Source organism: Andrena cerasifolii, chromosome 6, assembly GCF_050908995.1.
Source record: "Andrena cerasifolii isolate SP2316 chromosome 6, iyAndCera1_principal, whole genome shotgun sequence".
NCBI lineage: Eukaryota > Metazoa > Arthropoda > Insecta > Hymenoptera > Andrenidae > Andrena > Andrena cerasifolii.
Window position 1 is genome coordinate 2427163 of NC_135123.1, and position 24892 is coordinate 2452054.

The 24892-nt window shown below is 43.2% G+C and overlaps 3 protein-coding genes across 3 annotated transcripts in view; 2 read left to right on the top strand and 1 right to left on the bottom strand.

The window, feature by feature from the left end:
* Positions 1-2463: 2463 nt before the first annotated feature.
* Positions 2464-3306, bottom strand: LOC143370044 (uncharacterized). The gene has a single exon (XM_076814642.1). The coding sequence runs from the start codon at positions 3304-3306 to the stop codon at positions 2464-2466; it is 843 nt and encodes a 280-aa protein (XP_076670757.1).
* A 1902-nt stretch (positions 3307-5208) lies between these two features.
* Positions 5209-24892, top strand: part of LOC143369612 (uncharacterized) — a 48184-nt gene continuing 28500 nt past the window's right edge. Inside the window, exons 1-5 of the mRNA XM_076813771.1 lie at positions 5209-5316; positions 5481-5733; positions 5810-6058; positions 6133-6268; positions 6330-6569. Coding sequence (XP_076669886.1) covers positions 5521-5733; positions 5810-6058; positions 6133-6268; positions 6330-6568 — 837 coding nt within the window. The 5' untranslated portion in view covers positions 5209-5316; positions 5481-5520 and the 3' untranslated portion in view covers position 6569. The remainder of the gene's footprint in view (positions 5317-5480; positions 5734-5809; positions 6059-6132; positions 6269-6329; positions 6570-24892) is intronic.
* On the top strand, positions 12554-14993 carry LOC143370054 (zinc finger BED domain-containing protein 6-like). Its single transcript, XM_076814671.1, has 2 exons — positions 12554-12714; positions 13412-14993. Exons 1-2 carry the CDS (start codon positions 12554-12556, stop codon positions 14991-14993), a joined length of 1743 nt encoding a protein of 580 aa, XP_076670786.1.

Below are 24892 nucleotides of genomic sequence, written 5' to 3' on the forward strand. Positions count from 1 at the left end.
TCTTTTGCTTGCTTAATTTTATAATAGGACGGATAAACATTAGTTCCTTCCTTAAGGCCAGTTTCTCTTAACAAATTATATTGCCTTTTGGACAAATTTGTCGTTATGAATAGGGAAAGACCTTTTTCTTTTGAAATTTCACGCGACTTTATGTTTTTATTTTTATTTATATTTTTACAAAAATCTTCGACATCTTTTATTCTGTCGGGGTTTTCTAATAAAAAATCAAGAATCTTACAAATACTCGCCTTTCCTTCTGCTCTCAATTTCATTTCAGTTGCAAAAGTCAATTCTTCAACAGTATATTTATTTCTTAAGGATTCAGTTCTCCTTTTCTTTGTTCGCACAGAACATTCTTTGAACATTTTGTTGATAATGTTCGTGATTCCTCATTAGAACATAATGGATTATTATTATTGCTACACGCAAAACTTGGCCAATTGTACTCACGGTCCAACCAGTCTTTGTTTTTCTCGAAAAAACGTTTTTTATTGTAGCTTGATTCCATCCAACGCTTTTTAGATTTAACGCAAAACAGTCGAAGTAGGTGTTGCAAGTCTCTTAATTGATTTTCATTCAACGGAGGACAACAACGTAAACAACTTTCCACTAACAAAGTATAGTCTATCACTATTTGTTCATCTCTTTTAAATAGAAGAAAAATATCTCTATTGGTTTTAAATGTATCCATTGGTATGAAATATATCTGACGTGTCACACAGCTAAAACTTGGTAACAATGCAACGTGATAGATGCAAAGGATTTCAGCTAATGGCTGACAAATGATAGTCAGTTGTTAAATTCAGGAGCGGATTGTCATGGGTCAGTATTAGAACTTTGTTAGAAAGCTTAGCAGAGGAGCGGCACAAGAAACGGTTTGGGTTACGACGGCACTGCGAATATCCTAGTCTATTATTTTAGCACGAGAGTTTTATAAAAACGTTCACGAATATATTTATACAATTATGTACACGGTTTCAATAAACTACACACTATATACAATAAAATATAGCAATGGTTGAATTTAGATGGGTTGCAGCAAATAGGAGCTCAAGCAAGTAAGCAACACAGCTAGTTACAAGCAAAACGTATCTTAATTAAGCAAAGGTGCGAAAAGCAAAAAGAGTGCGTAGCGTATGAACTAAAGCAGAGCGACTAACGGAGCGCGATCCAGGAAACCGGCTTCGATTTCCTGGAAGGAATAGCCTTCCCCTTCCATCGATCGCGATTCGAGGGAAGGGGCAGTGATCGCTGCTCCACATGAGTCAGTGGGCCGAGCCACTGATCGCCTAATTACTATCGGTTCGGGGAGATGGCGCGAGCAGGCAGGATTTCTTGTACAAACTTGCTTGCTTCCTTTTTATTTGTTTCCCCAAAATTCGATTCCAATCACTCTCTGATTACATACATGATTCATTCTTATTTATCTAGCGTTTTATTCCTACTTTTGCACGTTGCACACCTCTGCGTGCTTCACTTCCAACACATATTACTCATTATTATTATATTTGAACATTACTCAATTAGTGTAATTTAAAGTTAAAAACATTCAATTTGCACAATTATTAGTGCAAATAAAAAATTGGAGCAAAATAGTATATTTCTCCTGACTTGCACCTGCGTTTGTGCAAAAAAAATATCAATTTTTCAAAGGGTCGGATGCAGTCGGATATGAATAATTGAATTTTGTGAAATTGAATCTATCCAGAATTATGAGGTATGCTTGAATGTACGGACAAATTCGAACAATTCTTTTAATTTAGAAAAATACGAAAATGGTAACAAAAAATCTTAATTTGGCAATAGAATATAAGTGTTTATATTTTTCATTACAAGAAAAAGACTTGTTTAATCGAATGCCGTGGGAGGCTGGATGGATCGCCACTGGTAGGGCCAGGGAAGGGATGCAACTCCACAAAAGTGTTCCAAAGATTCGCTGGACCAGACATTTATTGGCCGAATGGGCGTCGTTGACACAGGAGACGAGCACGCCACGAAGAGAACACACGAACATACACGACTCACAAAACACGATGGCACACGGAACGAGTAATATGTACACGCTATGTACAGTGCGCTGGGCGCGGTGGCACGAAGGGCCGTTGTAAAGGAGTTCCAGAATCGGGGTCGCTGGGCGACAAAGAACTCGATCAGCTGTGCGTGCGAGAGCGTGTTGATGTCGGCACGGTGTTCGTAGAACTAACCGTCAAATTCCCGGAAGCAGAACTCTCGAGGCCCGTGCAAAAACGGGCGAGCCGCGTACCGTCTTAACAAACGTGAGTCATCATGTTTATGCGCTCTCGCACGCACATTTAAATCAAAACGCAGCGGCGCGCTGACTCGCGGCCGAAACATTCCGCCCGCCTCGGCTCGGTTGCCCGGGCCGATCATGACGGACGCCGACGCTGGGCGTCCGCCCGCCGTGACACGCAGTGACGCGATAAGGTGAACCGGAGTGGGGCGTTACATTGAGGTCGGTGTTGTACAGGCGTTGTTCACGTCGCGGTCCGCGTCAGCGGGCGCGGGGGAGCACGGGAGGAGAACAACGCGGGTGATCGGCCGCAGGGATTCGCCCTGTGCGGTGCGCACCGTCACCACGCAGACTCGACCGTCTGGACCAGGGTGGACGCGCGAGACGCGGCCAAGTCGCCACTGCGCCGGCGGAGCGTCGTCGCGCTTGAGGGCGACGACATCGCCGACACAGCGGCTTCTCTCTGGACTGGTCCACTTACGCCGCGGCTGAAGGGAGTTGAGGTGATCCGCGTGCCATCGCCTCCAGAAGTGGTCCCGCATCCGCTGAACGAGCTGCCATCGGGCCCGGAGTGACGCTAACGGGGGCAGCGTCAACGGAGGCGCGCCGGTCACAAAATGAGCTGGTGTGAGCGCAAGTTCATCGTCATCGCCCGGTGCGGGAACGAGAGGGCGCGAATTGAGGCACGCCTCGATAATGCACAGCACCTTTGCCAGCTCCTCGTACGAAAAGGTGTGGTCTCGCACGACTCTGTGCAGGTGGTGTTTCGCGCTTTTCACCCCCGCCTCCCACAATCCTCCGAAATGCGGCGCGGCTGGAGGAATAAAACTCCATCTGATCTCTTCGGAGTCGGAGAATGCAGCGAGGTCCGGCGAATTCACCGTGCCGCGGATCACGGCGCCGCGCTCCCGCGCGGCGTCTCGGAAATTCGTACCGTTATCGCTGTAAACATGCTGAGAGCGTCCGCGTCGGGAGACGAACCGCTGAAACGCGGCGAGGAAACTCGCGGCAGTGTAGTCCGACACCAGCTCCAGGTGCACAGCCCGCGTCGACATGCACACGAACAAGGCGATATATGCCTTGTGGGCCTTGTATCCGCGACCCTTCGCCGGTCATGCCATTACTGGTCCCGCGTAGTCCACACCGGTGTTTTCGAACGGACGAGACGGCGAGACTCGCGCGGCGGGAAGGTCAGCCATGATCTGCGTTCTCGGCGGTGGCTCGGAACCGGGCGCACACCGTGCATCGATGCACGGTCGCGCGAACCACCTCCCTCGCGCGAACCACCTCCCTCGCGCGCAGCACCCAGTAATTGTTCCTCAGGACGCTGAGGGTGAGCTGGGGCTCACCGTGCAGCGCCCGGAGGTGCGCGTGGCTGATGATGAGCGTCGAGACGTGGTGTGCCGGAAGAACGACTGGGTGCCGAGCGCCGTAAGGGAGGGGCGCATGTTGCAACCTTCCCCCGACGCTAACCAGACCGTCCTCGTCCACGAACGGGGCCAGCTGACGGAGCGGGCTGGCCCTTCGGACTGGGTCCCCCTTTCGAATCGCGACGATGTCGTCCGCGAAGGCCGTACCCTAGAGCTACCGGAGCCACCACACGCGTGCCCGCTGCACCTCCGAATATCGCGACCCCCCATCCCCCGCGTTCTCTCGACGACACCGTCGGGGGGGGGGGGGGACGGGCAGGGAGGGGGCGACGTGGTGACATGTGCCACCGTCCGTCGCGTCTCTTCCTCCACCGGTTGCGAGTCCTCCGAAGTCGGACACGCTGGCCACGCCGATGGTGCCAGCGGGAGCCACTTCGGCCCCTTCCACCAGAGCTCGTGCAAGAGTAAGTCGCGCGGGTGCATACCCCGCGAGGCACAGTCGGCCGGATTGTCATGCGTCGGGACGTGACGCCACGCGTCCGTTGGCAGCGTGGACTGAACCTCCGACACGCGGTTCGCAACAAACACGTTCCATTGGGAGGGGTGACGCTGCAGCCACGCAAGCACCACGCGAGAATCCGTCCAGGCGTGCGTCGTCGAGAGCGGTCAGGGAGTTTCGGATTTTACCCGTTACAGGAGGCGCGCAAGAAGTACGCGGCGCTCAACTCGAGGCGTGGAATGCTCATCATCTGGACCGGTGGCACTCTCGTTCTGGCGGCAAGGAGAGTGATGTGTGCTGCTTCCCCGTGTCGATGAACGATCCTGGAGTACACGACCGCGCCGTAGACCCTTGAGGACGCATCAGCGAAGCCGTGCAGCTCACAGCCGGCGATGGACACGTCGTGTCCACACCACCGCGGAATGCGCAACGACTCCAGGAGGGGAAGGGACGAGACGTGGTCTTGCCATCCCTGCAGCACGTCCGGCGGAAGCGGAGAATCCCAGTCCGAGCCTCGCACCCACAGGTCCTGTAACAGAATTTTGGCAACCACCACCGCGGGCGATATCCAGCCGAGCGGGTCGTACAGGCGCGCAGCCACCGACCGATTTGTCGGTACATCTTCTCGATGTCGGCCTTGAGGGCACAGCGAGGGATGCGCCACTGGAGGAGGACGGCCAGAATATCGCGCTGTAGCTTCGGACCGACCAGCATATGGTCGTTGAGGGGAGGTCCCGTTCGACGTCGGGCTTGACGCGTTGAACACGACGCGTAGCTTGGCGCCCGCGCCGGGGGCCCGCTTCACGACGGCGTGATGGGGTAGATATAGCAACCGCGGTGACGCGTCGACCCCCTGCGGAACGGCGACCTCCTCCATATGCCCGAGCGCTTCGTATTCGGTGAGAAATGCGCGATATGATGGCTGCGTTCAGCGCACACAACTGTTGGCCCCAACCGTTGGGAACTGATCAGTGAGCAGCCATCGTTCCGCTCAGTTCCGCTGAACGACACGATGTTTTAGCAGTTCTCAAATCGTGCGATAGGTGGTGCTAACGACGTTTTGTTGACGCGTCCCCCGAGGCCTTGTCGTCCACTTCAGTCCACTTCTGTTTTAAAGCTACATGTGTTAGGTGTGTTTTAAAGTGTTGCGTGCATATCAAAGGAATTAATATTCTAGTTATCATAGTTATCAGCAGGTACATTAAAACCTTTCAAATTTAATAGTAGAAATAAGGAAAATAATGAAAACAGCATTATGAAAATGCAGCTATTTCTGAAACTGCATGAAGGATACGTTCAGGTGGCTGTTTCTATGCAGTATACAAGCTTTAATAACATTTTAGTTGTTCTTTTTAATTAGGTTGAAGTCCTGTTACAATTTTCATTACAATTTTGTAATAATGAACGCAATATTATTAATAGCTCAGCATAGTGGGCTGAATTTAGAAGTGATAAAAACGGCTGCTGAGCAACTAGCAACTCCTATGAATGATATATCATCATCAGAACGCAAAGTTAGGGTCAGGAATAAAAATTATGTAGAAACGAATGTTCCCTTATATTCAAATAATTTATTTAAGGAACATTTTCGGATGTCACGAGTCAGTTTTGAAGTAAGTATAAATTCTTTAATTCAGCGATAGTTTTAATATGCAAATAATAAAATAAAATATGTAATCTATATTATAGATGTTAATTAATGAAATTGGAAACGTTATGATCGGTGGACAAAACAATCCAGTGGACTTGATCACAAAAATTATGTTCACTATATGGATGTTGGCTAAGCCAGAAAGTTTTTTATCTGTTGGAGACCGATTTGGCATAGCCAAAAGTTCTGGGCATGGTATATTTTGCGAAATTACTGCAGCAATTGTAAAGCTGAGGCCAAAATATGTTAAGTGCCCAAATCCCGAAACTTATGATTCAATATCACATGTATGTTTATAATCTTTATATAATACTGCATATTATATTTATAAAACTGCTCAAATATAATATATCAATTGCAGGTGTTTGAACAACCTTCGCGTGGTTTTCCAAATGTAATAGGCGCAATTGACGGTTGCCACATACCGTGTAAGCAACCAACAGATAATGCTACTAATTATTATAATCGGAAAGGGTTCCATTCTATAATATTGCAAGGTATGTGTACATGAAATATTTATAATGAGTAATAGTTCATTCATATTTTCTTTCTGTATAGGGGTATGCGACAATAAGGTCCGCTTCATTGATATTTGTGTTGGAATGCCTGGGCGTATGTATGACGCTAGGGTGTTTAGAAATAGCCCCTTATATAGGGATTTAATGACCCTGATAACTATCTGTCTCCAATCTGACATCAGATTGGGAGCAGGGTCTGGCACGAGAGCACAGAATCTGACGTCAGAACTGCAGCAGTCTGTGTCCGCATTTGGCTGCGTTCTGATGTGCAGAGCCTGAGGTGCAGTGCCTGATGTCAGATGGGCAGCCGATCGACAGCAGATTTCGCCGTCTGCTAGGCACAGCAACAGCGCCATCTGTAGGCAATTGATTGGTAATTCTGGACCTCAGATGGCGCTGTCGCTGTGCCTAGCAGACGGCGAAATCTGCTGTCGATCCGCTGTCCATCTGATATCAGGCACTGCACCTCAGGCTCTGCACATCAGAACGCAGACTGCTGCAGTTCTGACGTCAGATTCTGCTGCCAGATCTGGCTATCAGGGGAATGGAGAGAATCCGTTGATTCCATCAAGGTACCATATCATTGGAGATACGGCATATCCGTTATTGGAATGTTGTATGACCCCGATTAAAGATGATGGCTATTTAACAATATCACAGATCGCATATAATAGCAAATTATCTTCTATAAGGTCGATCATTGAAAGAGCATTTGCTCGCTTGAATGGAAAATTTAGAAGACTCAAATATCTGGACATTTCAGATTTTCAACTAGGGAATCAAATCATAGCGGTATGTTGTATTCTGCACAACTTCATTATCAATGAAAATGAAATCGAAGAATATGAAATAGACGCAGAAGTAGATGAAGATTTACAGAATGAAGAGTTACAAGGTGAAGAAAATTTGAATGTACCAAATAATGCAAGAAATAAAACAAATTATTTAATTTCATTATTTTAAAAATAAATATACACCCATATTAACACTCTCCCATACGTGAAGCCGACAGTTTTCGACGGGAAATCGTATTACTACCATTTCCTATTATACTTACAACTACAAATAAATATATTACAATATAATTATATAAATATATATATAATTATTATTTATTTATAATAGAAGTTAATAGACAAACATGGAAACAAATACATTTCAGTTTTTATTTTCTTGCTGTTGCATTATAATAACTATACAGGGTGTCCCACTAAGGAGTGGACAGCGCGATATCTCTTAAAGTATTGTCGATAAAAATATAAAAAAAATAGGGAATTGCATGGTTCGAGGGGGCCCATTTATTAGCGCGAACGAATTTTGTTTTCGATTATTATTTTAAAAGATACGATGGTCAAGTTCGGTTTTTCAAATGGAACTATTTTTTTTGAACACCTGAGTTGATAGTGCGTTCCAAGACAAATTCAATAAGCTTTAATGTATACACTTTATTTCCACTGGTTTTTAAGATATTGCGCTTGCAAATTTACTGATTTTCACTGTAAGAAACCCCTCTGAAATGGCAAAAACCGGGGGCGGTCTTACTGACACCACGGGTGGCACTGCCTGTTGAAATGGATACTTACCTGCCAAAGGTCTACGCCAGAAATGGCAGGCCCAAAGGCTGGACAATTCTTTTCCGTCAGAAATACTACTTAGGTAGGTACATCTGCGGTATCGAGAAGCGCATCGTTACTTTTATTTCGCACTTGCTTCTACGCTCGGATGGCCGGTTCTTTTGGGAGGGATGCAAGTTGGATTGGTTAGGTTAGGAGGAGTGAAAGTTGCTAGACTAAATTTCAACCATAGGGAACAGATTGTATCAGAACCAATCGGATTTGCATCCCTCACAAAAGAACCGGCCATCCGAGCGTAGAAGCAAGTGCGAAATAAAAGTAACGATGCGCTTCTCGATACCGCAGATGTACCTACCTAAGTAGCATTTCTCACGGAAAAGAATTGTCCAGCCTTTGGGCCTGCCATTTCTGGCGTAGACCTTTGGCAGGTAAGTATCCATTTCAACAGGCAGTGCCACCCGTGGCGTCAGTAAGACCGCCCCGGTTTTTGCCATTCCAGAGGGGTTTCTTGCAGTGAAAATCAGTAAACTTGCAAGCGCAATATCTTAAAAACCAGTGGAAATAAAGTGTATACATTAAAGCTTATTGAATTTGTCTTGGAACGCACTATCAACTCATGTCTTCAAAAAAAATAGTTCCATTTGAAAAACCGAACTTGACCATCGTATCTTTTAAAATAATAATCGGAAACAAAATTCGTTCGCGCTAATAAATGGGCCCCCTCGAACCATGCAATTCCCTATTTTTTTTATATTTTTATCGACAATACTTTAAGAGATATCGCGCTGTCCACTCCTTAGTGGGACACCCTGTACAATAGGATAGGTAGATAGATAAATAGTTGTAAAGTTACGTAGACGTGCATGTATGTATTGTAAAGAAAAATTTCATATTAAATATATAATTTACAGTGTCTTGTCTTTATAGTACAAGTTGATACAAGTCGTTATGTATCAGTTATGTTTGTACGTGTATAAAAGTTATGTATTTTTACCATGTTTATATATCAAATTTATGTTAACAAATTACAATATTTATGAAGCAAAGCAGTATAAAATTTAATTATTTAAAATAAGGGTTGAAGGAAAGGAAAAAAAAATTAGGATGACCGGGATTCGAAACCCGTACTGTTTCGGTGGGAAGTAAGCGCTGTACGCACTCACTCAACTCACTTTCTTGAAATGTGCTTGAAGTGAATTGCTTTTAAGTCATACATATTGATTGTTTATAAATAATGCTGATTGGCATAAAATATTTAGCAGAGGGTAATCGAGGTGACCTCCAGATTCATCCCCTAAAATTTTATTAAAATCCACGGGGGTTCAGCTGTGGGGTCCCCTTGTTAGCGGCTAAACGGCGGAGCGCGCGTGGCGCGTCGCGGGCGCGTGATACGGTGCGTTTCGTCGGTAGGGGTAGGAGTTGGGGCGTTGGTCGTTCTGGTGCTCTGGCTGTTACCTCCACCAATGGCCCTGACCGGGAAACCTTGAGTCCACTCGCCCAGTGGGTAAAACCCGCGGGAGCAACGGAGGTTATAGGATGTACTCCGAGACGAAATTTGACCCTAAGATTGACAGCGTTCCTCTAGGAGCCGTGGAAGTAAGGGAGACCAAAAATACGCAACGATACAGCTTGTGGTGTGCAAGAGATCGCTGGGAGAGTACTATCTGTTGCCAAACGCTCGTGGTAGAACTCTACCTGACGGGCCCTTCGTGCCGACCTATAAGCGCGGCCGAGTCAATTTCGCCAGCGAGAGCGCTGCTCGGCGCGCGGCCACCTCGCGGCCACCTCGCGGCCGCGGTCGGTAGCGCCGGGCCGCGCCAGGCGCGCGTGGTGTTGGGGGGGGGGGGGGGAGAGATTCGCGTCCCACCGATATAACTCGTGACAGCTTGACAATTTTCTTTATGCGATTGTGCCCACTTTTCATATTCTGCAGTTCCTTTCCTTTTTTCCCAAAATTCACAGCCTTTACAATATTTGGATTTTACTTGTACGTCATCGACCTTACCAGTGTTCCAGCCGATTAGTGTCACTAGTCCGAACAATGACGAAAATCCCCTTTTCCTCCACGTTCCGTCGCCAGATACTAAAATACCATCGGTATGCCCTTTTTCCGCACAAATTTTCTTCTTCTCAGCAGCTGCCCTCTTCGTCACTTTTAAACGAACAGCTGCTGTAGCGATAGAAATCGAAGAAACAATAGTGTCGTAAAATGAATGAAAGATTAGGCGCGGCAAATCCATAAATGCGCAAAATTTGATTATGCCATGTAAATCAACGCCATGTAATGCGACGATTAAGGATGAACTTTAGTGACAATCTTACCCAAAAGTTAATCCATTTCCAAGATATTAATAAGGCTTTTTCCTGTGATGAAAACCAGTCAGAAATGGCAATGGTGTATTTTTATCGCAAATTCAGTTGAATTCGCTCTTCTTTTTTATCTTATTTTGCCAATTTATTGAATATTTGATGATTTATCACTAACTTGTTTGTTGGAATGTACCTGACATGCAACTGCTAGAAATGAAATAATCAAACTATAATTTTCCTTTTTACTTACATGAAAAGCAGTGAAAAGTGTGCCAATGTGTTGTATTTTGTGAGTGTAGATCATATATATCTTAATTATATTAATAAAACTCTTATATATACATAATCATCGTGAGTCGGAAATTCCTTGCGATCGTGGCAACATTGCTCAATGAGAAAATATTCTCGTACAGCAGTTGGTAATATTCGCGAACTTCAATCGGGTCGCGTGTGTGTCGCATAACCAACAATCTTTGTTGTCATTTTACGCAATTACACAATGGTCAAAATACAATCAGCTCGTCGTTGGAAAGGAAAACCCGTAAAAAATTCTGCATACAACGCTAAACTCTGTGGACGTGTGCATTGGGGCTTGCCAGAAAACTACATGTCCCACCACCTGCCTTGATAATCGAGGAAAACAACGATTCGGAAAATGTTATCGAAAACGCCCAAGATACAGAGGAACACAATGATAATTCTCTGTCAGACGGACTACGAATTGTTGAACTTTCAATTTTGGGACAGCAATTGTGGTGCGTTTCTTGTATGGAATGTTTATCACTGGAAACCATCGAACGCGAAATACGATGAGGAATGGGCTCAATTTTGAGCATACGATGCCACAAGTGTCACTCGACAAATTAATTTTAAGTGACTGATTGAAAATATCATGATGAAAAAGAACTCATTGGCCCGACGGACAACCAGACAAGGAAAAACGTTGTTGTCCATATGGTGATTTTAACGAGAATAATGCGTTGACGATGAACGAACACGACTGTTTTCGAATGATGTCTGCGTCACGAACGTTTGACGAGAAAGGATCCTGTTGTTTACTTAAACATAAATAGTAAATAAATAAATTGTATACAGATATAATGATAAAATTAGTAGTTAATTCATTAAATTTATTTTTATTTCATAAATAAATTAATGAAAATCGCCAAATTTAATATTCACCTGTTTATCAAAAAAATGTCCTTTTGTTTATAATTTAAGGTCTGCTCTGCCTAATGAATTATGTTTTAAATGGTTGCAGGTACATTGACTGTACAAGGGTAGCATAATCATTAGTCTTTTTATTGGAGGCTTCTATGAATGAGTTGATGAAATACTTACTGTCTCTGGTATAAATTGTTAATTTATGTAAATATGAGCCGAAACATAAGCTAAACGATGACTTTAACAAGAGCCCTCGCTAACTTTTCCGGCGTTCGGATGGTAGACGAAAGTTTAAACGAAAATTTAAGATGATATATTAAGGATTCGAAATGTGGCGGGGTTTATGATGCGGGCGTGATTTCTTCGCTATTTTTAAGCTTAAGAATTCAATTTGCGCGATTGCTGCGGCTATTACTCTGGCACCATAACCGGAAAAAAACTCCGTCACTTTAGTGACTCTTGTCGACCAACGTTGACAGCTACATAGAAATATATTGTTCCGCGATGCTCATATAAAATAGAGTCAATAATAAAACATTATGGCCGTCGATATACGGACGACCCGCTAATGTACATAGTTAAAGTTAAGCTCTTCATCTTAAGTAGTTTTTACTAGTATTGTATCTAAATATCTATAGAAATAAGTTTTCTTCGTTTTATATTGCCCATCCTTAACTGCAGCTGTCAAATTCACCATAACGGAACTCTGTCCCTTTTTCAATATCTCCTACAGCAATGTGCGTGTTTATTTTTTATGGCTTCTATCCTTTCAACGTTTTCTACCATTCAAATATTCTCGACACTTTAGACCATAAAGAAAGGTCCCAACTTCTGGTCGACGGTCAATCCATCCGCGCGGCACTACCGAAGCGCAGATCATCAGGATCATAAACCCGCACTGCCGGTAGACGGTCCCAAATTTGGCGCGGTCAAGTCAATCTTTATTGTTTTCACGTGCAAGCATTACCCTACCAAGGGACATTTCCTCCACCATAAGTCCCAAGAAAACCTAAGGGCTGCCCCCTTCTTTGAGGATAAAACCAATAGAAAATCACAATTTGCAACCGCCCACACGATTGACTCAACCAATCATAGGAAATGCGAGTCTTCATTAACGCTTCAAGACTTTCGAAAGTCAGTGTGAACGGTCTGTCAAACCAGGAAACACCGTCTTAGTTTACGCGCAAAACAGTGAAAACATCTGTATAACATAAAAATGCCGAGTTGGGTTTGGGACCACTGCAAGAAGTCAGCAAATGGACAGATGGCTACATGTTTAGTTTGTGATAGCGTGCTGAAAACGCATGGTGCGACGACACCACTTGCACAACATTTGCAGTCACAGCATCAGATATATTGTCCGCCTGAAAAGAGAAGGTAAGTAAGTATTTGCAATTTTACAGTTATCAACATAAACTGAAGTATGTGCAAAATTGTAACCACGCAGTCCACTATTCACATTATCTTATGTTTTTCTATTTTTCTACTTTACTAAATGACATTTTCATATCGAGAAGGCAATGTTTGCATTTTTGCACTCGACCATAATTTATTACGATAACGTTTTACATAAAGTAATATTTTGTCCGTTTCCCCCTTGGTAGCTACTGCTTTTAGCCTTCTTGGTATCATTTCTATTATATTAGTGAGATTAACTTTTGGTTCGATATTATATTGCTATTATTGATAATTCACGAGACCCCGATAAGAGATTTTCATAATTCGTCAGTCTCCTTTTACAACTGACCATGCTTTTTCAATTGCTATCTTCATTTCTTATTAAGTCTACTTTTTACTAATTTTGTGACATACTTGGAATATTTGTCCACTGAATTATAAATTTCTCGCTGTAGTTCGTACTTTGTTCAACTGCCGATAAATTTTCATTTTCGGGAAATTATAGTGATCCTTTAATTTTGTCCAGTAGTGTACTAATATACTATATATTTTAGTTTGAACAATATTCCAGACATCAAGGAGAAAAGTGATCGATTTGGTGTGGAATGACCCTGATGTAACATCTCCAATCAAAATAAATAATCGACGAATAATATATCATTATATTTTATTGTAGGAGACATGAAGACTCAGAATCGAACTCCCATGCTGATAGCAGTGATGTGACTGCAGATGAGTTGGTTTCAATGCCATCGGTTTTAGGTAATGAAACGGCAGAAACACTCCTAGAAACTCCCCGACCACAACCACGATCGCGGAGACTTGGAGCACCTTTGGAAGATGCCACCGCATTATCGCATCCATGTAGCAGGGACCGCATTGAAGTAATCAATCAAGCGCTCGCAAAAATGATTGCTATCAATATGTTGCCCGCATTGTTCGCTGCTACTCTTGGTTTCGCGAGGTTTATGCGCGTTGTTGAGCCCGCGTATAAACCTCCTTGCGCCCAAACCATAACCAGGAGGCTGCAAGCACTGCATGACGACATTGGCGTGAAAATCAAAGAGGTACTGGCCTCATTATCAGCTGTTGCCATTTCAGCAGACAACTGGACCTCACGAGCGCAAGATGGATATCTAACTGTACAGACCAGATTCATTAACAAGGACTGGAAAATTGTAAACGTGACCCTTACAACAGAAGAAATGAGCGAACGCCACACGATAGAAAATCTTGCAGCAAGATTTACACATGTATTTTTGGAGTGGGAGATCGAAAACATTATTAGAGGCATCGTTACAGATAATGCATCGAACATCTTTGGTGCAGTGCTACAGCTACCAAATGTAGCTGAAAAGCAGGACTTAACGTGTAGCGTGCACACTCTACAACTATGTATCAATGTAGGGCTGAGCCAGGGCGAAATAAAACGGGTATGCTCCAAAGCCAGTGCAATTGTTACGCACTTCCGCCACTCAAATGTTGTTACTGCAGCACTTGAGAAAGCACAAATACAACGTAAATTAAAAACTCTTAAATTAATTCAAAGCGTCAAAACACGATGGAATTCCACCTTCTTCATGGCTGAGCGCCTTGTGGAGAATAAAATTCCGGTCGTCAGCGTTTTGACTGACAAAACTGTAACTAACGAAGCCATAGCTATAAAACTGGAAATGACAGCAACCGAGTGGGGCATATTGAGTGCATTAGTCACAGCGCTTCGCCCAGTGCAGATTGCAAGTGAACTTTTGTGTGTAGACACTTCATCTGTGTCAATGGTGCATCCAATTTTAAACATGCTAGTTACGCATCACTTATTACCTGGCACTGATGATGCGGTTCCGATACTAGAATTTAAAGACACTGTATTAAATGAATGTAGAACTCGCTTCAACCTCGCCGATAATATAATTTTCGTTTCCGCACGAAGAATTGCATCCTTCCTTGATCCGCGGTATAAAGACTTAATGCATGAATCAAATATTGAGACAAGGCTTGCTATTAAGTCAAAGGTGAACTGTCAGCTCCAGTTAATGGAGCCAACGCCTGCGGACGAGTCTCATCAAAGTTCAACGAACAATCGAACAACTGCTATGGACTTTATATTCGGAGATAGTAATAAAACAAATGATGTTACGGCACAATTTCAGAAATACATGTCTGAACCGCAAATTGACCGAAATCTGGACCCATACAATTGGTGGAAAAATCACGAGCATGTGAATCCACTAATCGCCAAACTTGCGCGGCACTATTAATGTATTCCAGCCACCTCAGCTGCATCAGAACATACGTTTTCTACTGCAGGAAATATTGTTACGGCAAAGAGAAGCTGCCTTGCACCAGAAAATGTAAATGTTTTCGTATTTCTCCACCAAAATAAATTTTGGTATGAACCCAAACTAAATGAATCAAGCAAATGAAGCTGTTCAATACCTACCTGGACTTGTAACATCGAATACGTATTTCTTATACACTTTTGTGCGCTGAATACGAATCTGTAAATCGTTTTTTGTCAGCAAGTTCATTTTATGAGGAGATTGATTTTGAAAAAAAGAATGCAAATTTCAAAGTCACAAAATATTTTGTGTTTAAGGGTGTATTTTAGTGTAAAACGCGTTTTTTTTTAGTTTTTGTGAGGTTTGGATGTTACAAGTTCAAAAAAAACGATAAAATATGTAAACATTGTAAATAATTGTAAATAGGATAGTTAACAACTAAGCTAAGTGAGGTGAATGTGGATGTGTAAATGGATATAGGTATGTGTATGGAGGAATGTGTATATTAAAGTGAGATAGATAAGACACCTTAGCGAATAAGGATAAAATGTATGAATGATACAATGTTATCCCGTAAAAAGAAGCAAAGAATAAAATTACTACTATTACAGTTAATGAGCATTATGATTCAACATTTTATATTTTAAATACACAAGGTCCCTAAATTTAAATAGAATTTATACTTTTCGTTGCAAAATTCATTAAACCAAAGATTAAGGGGGCCGTCTCCTTTTTGTTATGGTCCGAATCGATCGAAGCGCCCTTGTAAACAGACGGACCCTAATAAAACTACTGCGGTCGGTAAAAAGAAGTTGTACAATGGTGACATCTACCGGTACTCTACGTAGACGAATTTTTGACAGCATAGTTGCCGCATGTTCTGTTGTCTCCGTCTCTGCCGCGCTGTTGCCACAGCTCCTTCTATTGAGAAGCTTGGAGGAATACGGCACGAGAGCTGCGTCTAGGCAGCGATCGCCGGGCTCCATGTACCGCTGATGGAGGGGGGAACATCGACAGGAGCGGTGGTTACGTGTGGGGAACTGCGGTGCGTCAGTCACGCACACATAACCACCGCTGTAGGTGTTTCCTCGTGCATCAGCTGTAGCTGGAGCCCGCCAATTCCTGCGTCTAGCATCAGAGCACTATTGAAAGATAGAGAGGTTGAGTAGTGAAGTTAGGAAACATGTCAATGAAACAATACTAATTTAGTATTTATTTATACATAGAACGATGCAATACTTTGTATAATCAATGTGCAAATTCAAAGCATACAATTTGAATAAGGTACATCACCGAAGTGTAACATGCCGATCGTAATGAAATTTATGAATGCTGTAATTCTTCTAAAAACATATGCCGCTTTTTTTCATCTAACTATACATCAAATTATCTTTTATATCAACAAGAATTGTCTGTTTCAATAATAGTTTTGTACATGGTTTTCTTCGGAATTGTTATTCCACGGTTGTAAAAATTTATCAATATAAACCAGAGTTCAGTACTAACAATACTGATATTTGGGAATGTCCCATTAAACGATTTTATTTAGCTACGATCCTCTGTTTGTTTGTTTGTTTGATTCAAATGTGGAAACTCAATTTTAAACCACTTCCAACCATCCAATTCCCTCGAAACTTTGCAGAGGTGCGTAGTTTGGTTGACAATACAAAATTATGAAAAAACTCCGAGTGGGTGAAAAAATTACCTAGTCACCAAGAAATAATAACCCATAACAATAAATCAACCATTCTTCAAGCAAACTGTTAAACTACATACAGCAATAAGAGTAATGTAAATCCACAAACACTAAAAACTAGAAAAAGTATATTAAACAATTTATAATAACAGATTTTATGAAAAATGCATTAAAAACTAAAAAATATTTATTTTCTTATACTATAATTTCGATGGTGTATTTTCACATAAAATCGTGGAGCAATATATCTCGCAACAAATTCATTTCGACACTTGAGGCTATACTAAATTGATTCATATTCTGTTATGAAATATCCTGAACCACGTTTTTATTTAAAGTTGAAAAACACCATCGAAATTGTAGCACAACAGTAGAAGTATTTTTTAGTTGTTAGTGCCTTTTTGACAAAATCGTTTAACACAACATTTTTTTATATTTTTTTTGTTTCTAATCAAGTTATAGTCATTACAATAAATCAATCCAACTTCATTGGAGAATTGAAATTCGACATTCAAGCTTTCGCCCCTTTGAAATGGACAGATAAAAATGGTGTATTTCCTCTTCTTCTTTGACGGTCTTCCTACAATTTTCTTAGGTCGCTCGTACCGAAAGATGACATAGGCAGTGTGGATCTGTAACACATTATGAAGTTCATTAGGAAATACTTAATTGTAGTTTTGTAAACGTACAAAATTTTACTGCAGATGTATAAGCTGTTAAACTTTACCTGAAATATGGTACTTATCATTCCATTTGTCCTGACATTACTGTCCCATAAACCATGTTTGCAGTAATTTGGTAAAGAATCCGCCTGTAACAAATGATCGCAGACATTTCTGTAAGTTTTATATAAAAGTAAAAATTTGTTTCAATAATTCGTCGAACATCATGTATACCTGCGAGGCCCGTGTGAATCAACCTGGCGCATTTGATCGAGCCCGATTCCGTCTGTCTGCTCCTGTGAACTAGAGCTGTTACTTTTTTACCCGTCGGGTACTCGGCTACCCGAAACAACTTCAAGGAATTGAATGCTTTATTGTCTATGGTATTGTTTGATATTAGGTAAAAATGATCGAACAATACCACATTCAATGGCTTGAACTTATTCCGGGTAGCCGGTTACCCGACGGGTCAAAAAGTAACAGCTCCGCTGTGAATTTAGAAATGTGTCTGAAAAAATTAAAGGGTGAATTAAATTTATTATTTTCTTCTTCACTTCTTCGGGGAAGTGACGGCGGCGTCGATCGACTCGCGTGATCATATGATCCGCGAGTAAAAGTGCCATCGCTGGCACTTGTCACCACTGACGATAGTCAGCGGTGCGACGCCGGATCGATCATATTTATTATTTTCTTCGTCACTTCTTTGGGGAAGTGACGGCGGCGTCGATCGACTCGCGTGATCAGATGATCCGCGAGTAAAAGTGCCATCGCTGGCACTTGTCACCACTGACGATAGTCAGCGGTGCGACGCCGGATCGATCATATTTATTATTTTCTTCGTCACTTCTTTGGGGAAGTAACGGCGGCGTCGATCGACTCGCGTGATCAGATGATCCGCGAGTAAAAGTGCCATCGCTGGCACTTGTCACCACTGACGGGGTCAGTGGTGCCGCGCTTTACAACGCGGTGCGACGCCGGGCCGTTATAATAGTTTAATTATTTCTGGAGAGAGACCTTTTTCGCTTTTTCAAGCTTTTCGGTTTTTCTTTCGCTCTCTCTGCTAGAATAAATTGTGGCTCCCGAATAGTCATGCACCTATTGTGCCGACTATCTATTAATTCGGGTAGCATGCATTCTAAATAAAATTGAACAAGTTTTGGCTCCATTTCTCTTTTCCAAAACGCATCATCTCTCTCTACTTTTATAGATTTCAACCCTTTCGGGGTCCAAAGGCAAAATATACAGTACTTTCTGTCAGTAATGTGTAACTGGCCTTGTATTTGATAAAAATAGTGATGCGTTTTACTTATTGAAATACCTGCGTTACGCGTGAACATGCGCCGGATAGCGGGAACTTGTTCAATAGCTTCTTCAGGCGTAAAGTTCTCCGCTGATTTGGGGCATTTGATTTCCAAAATACCCTCTTGACCGATGATTCCATCCGGTGAAGCTCCTAAGAAGGCGATGCAGCTGTCGATGAAAAATCCACATTCCGCAATATCTGTATATTGCTTCTTCAATTCTTCGCGAGCAATATTCTCGCATTCTTTCCCGTATTCTACCGCGGGTGCACTAATTATCTTCGGATAAAGAATTGATTTTACTGTATTTGCGCAAAGCGTGTCAGGTCGGCGACGGCACACTTGTCCAAAATTGGATGCTGTCAACAATTTGGACCTGTACTGCAACCATTTGCGGTTCTTTGCTTGTCCGATTGTTTCATCTTCAATGGCATGTCTTTTCTCTTGCCAGTCACTGAGCATTTGCATATGCTTTTCCCGCTCCAGTTCGTACATTTCGGATGGCATGTCTGGCTTCTGTGCATTTTGTCCATAATCACAATCTTTCTGCGAGGGCAAATGCTTGCGTACATATCGCGCAGCCTTCGTTTCCTTCTGTTTTGCAGCTTTCTTTTCCTTTTCTTTCTTTTTCTTTTCTTCCATTTGGTGCACAACCTCGGGCGTTTTCTTCTTCATAACCGCATCCAATCGCGAGTGCACTTGGTTACTGTTGTACTCCACGACAGCAGCAGCACATCTCCCTGTATAAGATCCTCTTTCGGCGAAATTTAATCTTTTTCCGCCAGTGTACTTGGCAATTAGTCCGTTCAAACTTTCCACAGCGTTATTAGTAGTATTATAGAGTAAGCTCTCCGCATGAGCTAATAGTGGACGAAGTATTTCTTTCACGTCCTGGTACACTCCAATTTTCATCAAGTCTGGAACGATGTTTTTCTCATTCTCTTTATTCTTTCCATCGCAGAAATATTCTAGTCTTGCACACTCTGCGTGTTCACCAAACACGTGGCTTGGAACATTCTGTATGTCGCCATACAAATTCTTCGTCCTCTCGTCGATTGATACATTCTGATTGTATCTAAACTTTGCGGCTTTCACGATGTCCGTGCGCATCCGGCGAATGCTACTTTCCACAGTTTGTCTCAATGGTCCAGATGTGGTCTTTTTTACAATCGCTTTCATTTTTGTGCAAAAGTTTCGCAACAAATGATTCGTGCATTCAATCTTTTTTACACGAATCTGTCTCTTATATGGGTCCGCATCAATAATCTTCTTATACACGCTACTGTCCCCATCAGCAATCAGTGTAGAATAAACGAGCCCACGTTTTTCCACGCTAGTGTTGAATCCTTCTACTATAGCATCGCTTTCCATAGCAGTCGATGCTCGAGATGTTTTCCAGTTTTTGAAACATGTGTGCTTTCGGGGTTCTTTCTCGTTTTTCGCAGCAATCCGACAAATTCTGCAAACTTTGTTCCGAACGCCGTAAAATAATACTTTTTTCGTGTGATAGCCAACTATCACGCCGACTCCAGACGCAGAATCGTAACATCCACTGCGGTAGGATCTCTTCATCCAGCTTCCGTCGGCCACAACGGGGATGTGAGGGGTCCCTGACCCGGGAAGAACGTCGCCTCTCTCAATCGCCAAACGTTTTTCTTCTTCAGCCGCTGCTAACATATCTTCTTCTGCAGCGGCAATTGCGGACTTGACGAATTCATCTTGATTCTTCACGAATTCTTTCTTCGACATGCAACGTATGTTCACTCCTGCAAAAGTGTGTTCCAACTGAGCATAACTGCCTCCACATAAAATTGTTGCATTAACGGCGCCCTGATTGCTATCCACTTCTTCGGCTTCGTTCGATTGATTGTGGATTTCAGCTTTGTAATGGCATAAAGTGCACATTACGCTGAAGATGCTCTTGAAGCCACACCGTTTCACACCAGTTATTCGTAGGTGTTCAATGCCGCAGTCTTCTCTATGTTTTGCATGTTTACCTATTTTCTGCAATTGAGCAAGCACATTTTGAAAATTCATTACATCGTTGCTATTTAGGAGACGCGATTGCTCTTGCGACTCGTTCTTCGCAACTTTTTCTATAACGAAGTTTTCTTCTTCGTTACTTTCAACATCAAATTCTTGAAGCGCCTCTTCAGTTTCTCCCAAACTGGCCGTATCAGTGTCTTCGTCGGATGGCGAGTGCATTATGTCTTGGTACGTATGATTTTGTCCATCGGATGTTGATGGTTCCTCTACCATACGTTCCTCGGCCACTTCTTCTGAATGTCCTACGGCAGTGTCGTCTGCCGTTTTTTCGTTTTCTTGTTTCTTCTGAAGGGCTGAAGATCTTCTCTTTTGGCGATGTACTTTCCGTTTCGAAAATCTCCTTGCGGACGGACGTAATTTTCGTGGACGAAACGGAGAATTATTGTCCATATCTTCTTCCACATCCTGCATATTCGCATTTAGAGTGTCACTCATTCCACACTAAACCAACAAACACAACACAAACACAAACACAACGCAACACAACTCAAAATCCTACTGCCCGTTACAAAAAACGTAAACGCGAACCGTGAACGTGAAACGTGAATCCGAAGGAGTTGGTTACGTGCGCGTGACTGATGCATGCGCAGTTTACGCAACACAACCACCGTTCCTGTAGATGTTCCCCTCCATCAGTGGTACCTCGAGCCCCGCCGATCCCTGGTTATTGAGGAGCCCGGCGACTATCTCCACAATTTCTTAGAATTCTTTGTTCGAAAGTGAGAGATAAAACTTTCGAATAAAACTTTCGAATAAAAAAAAAAAGGTAATTATGCAGAACTGGTGTTTCCTCATCGATTTCAATTATTTTTGGATATGTTGCCGGGGACATGATTCTGAACAACTTTTTCCTATACATGTTACCACCGCTCGACCTTCGTTGCCGAGATATTTGCCAGAAACTATCGGTATTATTATTATATTATTTTATTATCCGGGACAGAAAATCCCATAGTTACAGAAGAACTATATGAACAAAGGGCTTACAGTTACTAGCGCTTACTAAACTAAGTTAACACTAAGGTTTTCAACAGACTATATAACAATGGTCGGATTATACCGATAGTTTCTGGCAAATATCTCGGCAACGAAGGTCGAGCGGCGGTAACATGTATAGGAAAAAGTTGTTCAGAATCATATCCCCGGCAACATATCCAAAAATAATTGAAATCGATGAGGAAACACCAGTTCTGCATAATTACCTTTTTTTTTTAATTCGAAAGTTTTATTCGAATAAATGCAACGAATAAAGGATATACTTCCGAATGGCACCAGTGGCCGATCGAGATGAGGTTTGGGTGTGGGGTGGGGTGGGGAGGGGGTGTGAACCCTAAATCTAAAATTGTAGCTTCGGGTATTCTTTAATATTTCGTTTCCGAAATATTAATAAAAAATTGTTAATTTATTTTGGAAATTTATTTACGTTGGTGGAGGCCTCCCTACCCGTGAGCCCTTCTGCCCCTCCCCCGCCATTTTCCACTTTTGAAATTTTGTAATACCCCTCGTAATACTCGGCAAGTTTCGTCTCGATCGGCCACCGGTTGGAGCTAGACCAGTGCGTGGGGCGCGGAAAGCACGACAGCGAACCGATGTGACTTTGGAAATACTCTGGTATTACTGTACTGTATTGGGAATAAAAACTGATGCAGTTACAAGCATCGCGCGATGAGGTCAATATCGTACATTGTATCGTCGACTGTGAAACGAAGAAGATGGTTGTGTTAGTAACGTCTGTGTACATAGGTAGATTTCAATGTATTATGCCGAAATTTTTTTATTAATATCTCAGAAACTAAGAAATATCCGCAGCTGAAATTTTATATTAGAGGGTCTCTCCACCTCCCGCCCAACCCCTCAAAATTTCAGTTCATTCCGTTGGTTGGGTCATACCGTAGTATATCCGCGGATTCTCTCACTCTGGAATAAAGAATTCTAAGAAATTGTGAAGATAGTCGCCGGGCTGCTAAATAACCAGGGATCGGGTGGTCGAGGTGCCACTGATGGAGGGGAACACCTACAGGAGCGGTGGTTGTGTTGCGTAAACTGCGCACGCATCAGTCACGCACACGTAACCAAGGCTCCTGTAGGTGTTTCCTCCTCCACAAATAAGTCTGCCCAAGGACTTGTTGCGTGGCAAGCAACAGTTGGCTCACGAACTGCAGAGCAATAGCACCGAAGACAATGGATAATTCACAAAATGTAAGTATTATATTGTATACTATTATACAGAGTGACTCTCTGGCTAGAGTATTCAAACGCGATGCCGCCAATAAGCCGCGCCTCGCTGAGTTTCGTGGACGTCAAAGCTCGCGACGAGATTCATTACGGTGTATTAAAAAATTCTTTATTCTTCATTGCATCGATATTGCAGTGATACCAATGCATTCCTGGCATTCTCCCGATTAAAATCATGTCGTGTAATTCGGACTATTTTTAACGAAGTTAGCGTGGTACCATTTTCATCGGCACGACATCGATTGACGCCATTTTCGCAAAGATCTGTTGAGAAATGCAGAACGTGGAATTCGTCACTTCCACGTAACTCAGCGAGGCACGGTTTATTGGTGGCATTGTAGATCGAGAGCTGGCTATATAGGGGTCAACGTGACTCGATGCAGTCACAGTTCTTATTGTTGGATTAGTGTTGCCGAATGCGAAATCCCCATCTGCCGAGTCAGTCCGGAGAACTAACGCGGGGGTGGGCGGTCAAACAGGTAAAATTTTGCAGCATAATAACGTGATTCTTGCTGTTCTGAAATTTCATATACTTATTGTTTACGCATTTAATGAACGATATGCAAAATGGCAGACCACCAAGTGTGGGATAAGACGTTGGCAGATGTAAGAAGATCCTAAAGTTGAGGGTATTAACTCGCTTTCTAAATTATTCGTTATAGTTTTATTTATTCCGTTGTTAAAAGTCGGTAGAGTCGAGAAGGTTTTTCTCGAGTCCCGGTCTGTAATCGACTGACTTTCCGTCCCGTGGAAAGTCCCCTCTTGTCCTTTTGGGAAAACTCCTAAGGACCCCGATGCCAATTTATGATGTTTATGGCGTCGCACTGGTCGGGCCCATCGTCGCTGTAGGCGTCACGCTGGCCGCATCTGCGTAAGCTCAACCTTGCAGCCCCTTTTACACGGTGGTGCTTCAATATTGCTAACACAGGCGTCGATGAAAAGCGCGATACGTGGCTTGCGCGCTAGTGCAAGGGAGAAATATACATTTGTTTCTCCTTTGCCCTAGTGGGACCGCCGTCGGCCGCATATTGGAACGGCAACCGCCTTTAGGGCGCACTTGGTGGTCTGCCATTTTGCATATCGTTCATTAAATGCGTAAACAATAAGTATATGAAATTTCAGAACAGCAAGAATGACGTTATTATGCTGCAAATTTTACCTGTTTGACCGCCCACCCCCGCGTTAGTTCTCCGGACTGACTCGGCAGATGGGGATTTCGCATTCGGCAACACTAATCCAACAATAAGAACTGTGACTGCATCGAGTCACGTTGACCCCTATATAGCCAGCTCTTAGACTATTGTCTTTGAGGACTCTAGCGAGAGAATCACGCTGTACCATCTTACTATTTGCCAAAAATAATACATTCAACATTTCATTTCCAGATGAAAGATACGGTCCCGACCCCGTCGGGGGGAAGTGGAGGGGGGGAGGAGGAGAATCGTGGACGGGAAAGAGAGAAGGAGGAGAAGAAGGAGGAGAAAAAGGAGGAGAAGAATAAAGATAGGGAGGAAAAGATCGAGAAAGCTCTAGCAAAAGTAAGTTATGTTGAAATTATGTGTGTGTACAGTATTATCTCCGTAAGTGTTCGCTGGTCGGGCCGGCGTTGAGCTCCTGTCGTGAACAGATCTCTAATTCCGAGTGTTCGTTTCTCGCTTCTTCCTGGCCGAAGGGGGGAGCGAGATGGAACGCTTTGCCTGCGCGACGGCCGCGAACGCAAAAGACGGAGTGTCAGGCGTCCGAAAGACGGAGCGAGATAAAACATCATCCCGTCGTCTCGCTCGCTTTCAGTGGCTCTCGCTCGCTCTCGTTCCATCTCGCTCTCGCCTTCGCCGGGCAAGAGTGACACAGAAGTGGTGGAGATACATAGCAACAAACCCGGATCGTGTGCACCAAACCGAACACTTACGGAGACAATACTGTATTATTATTGAAAGT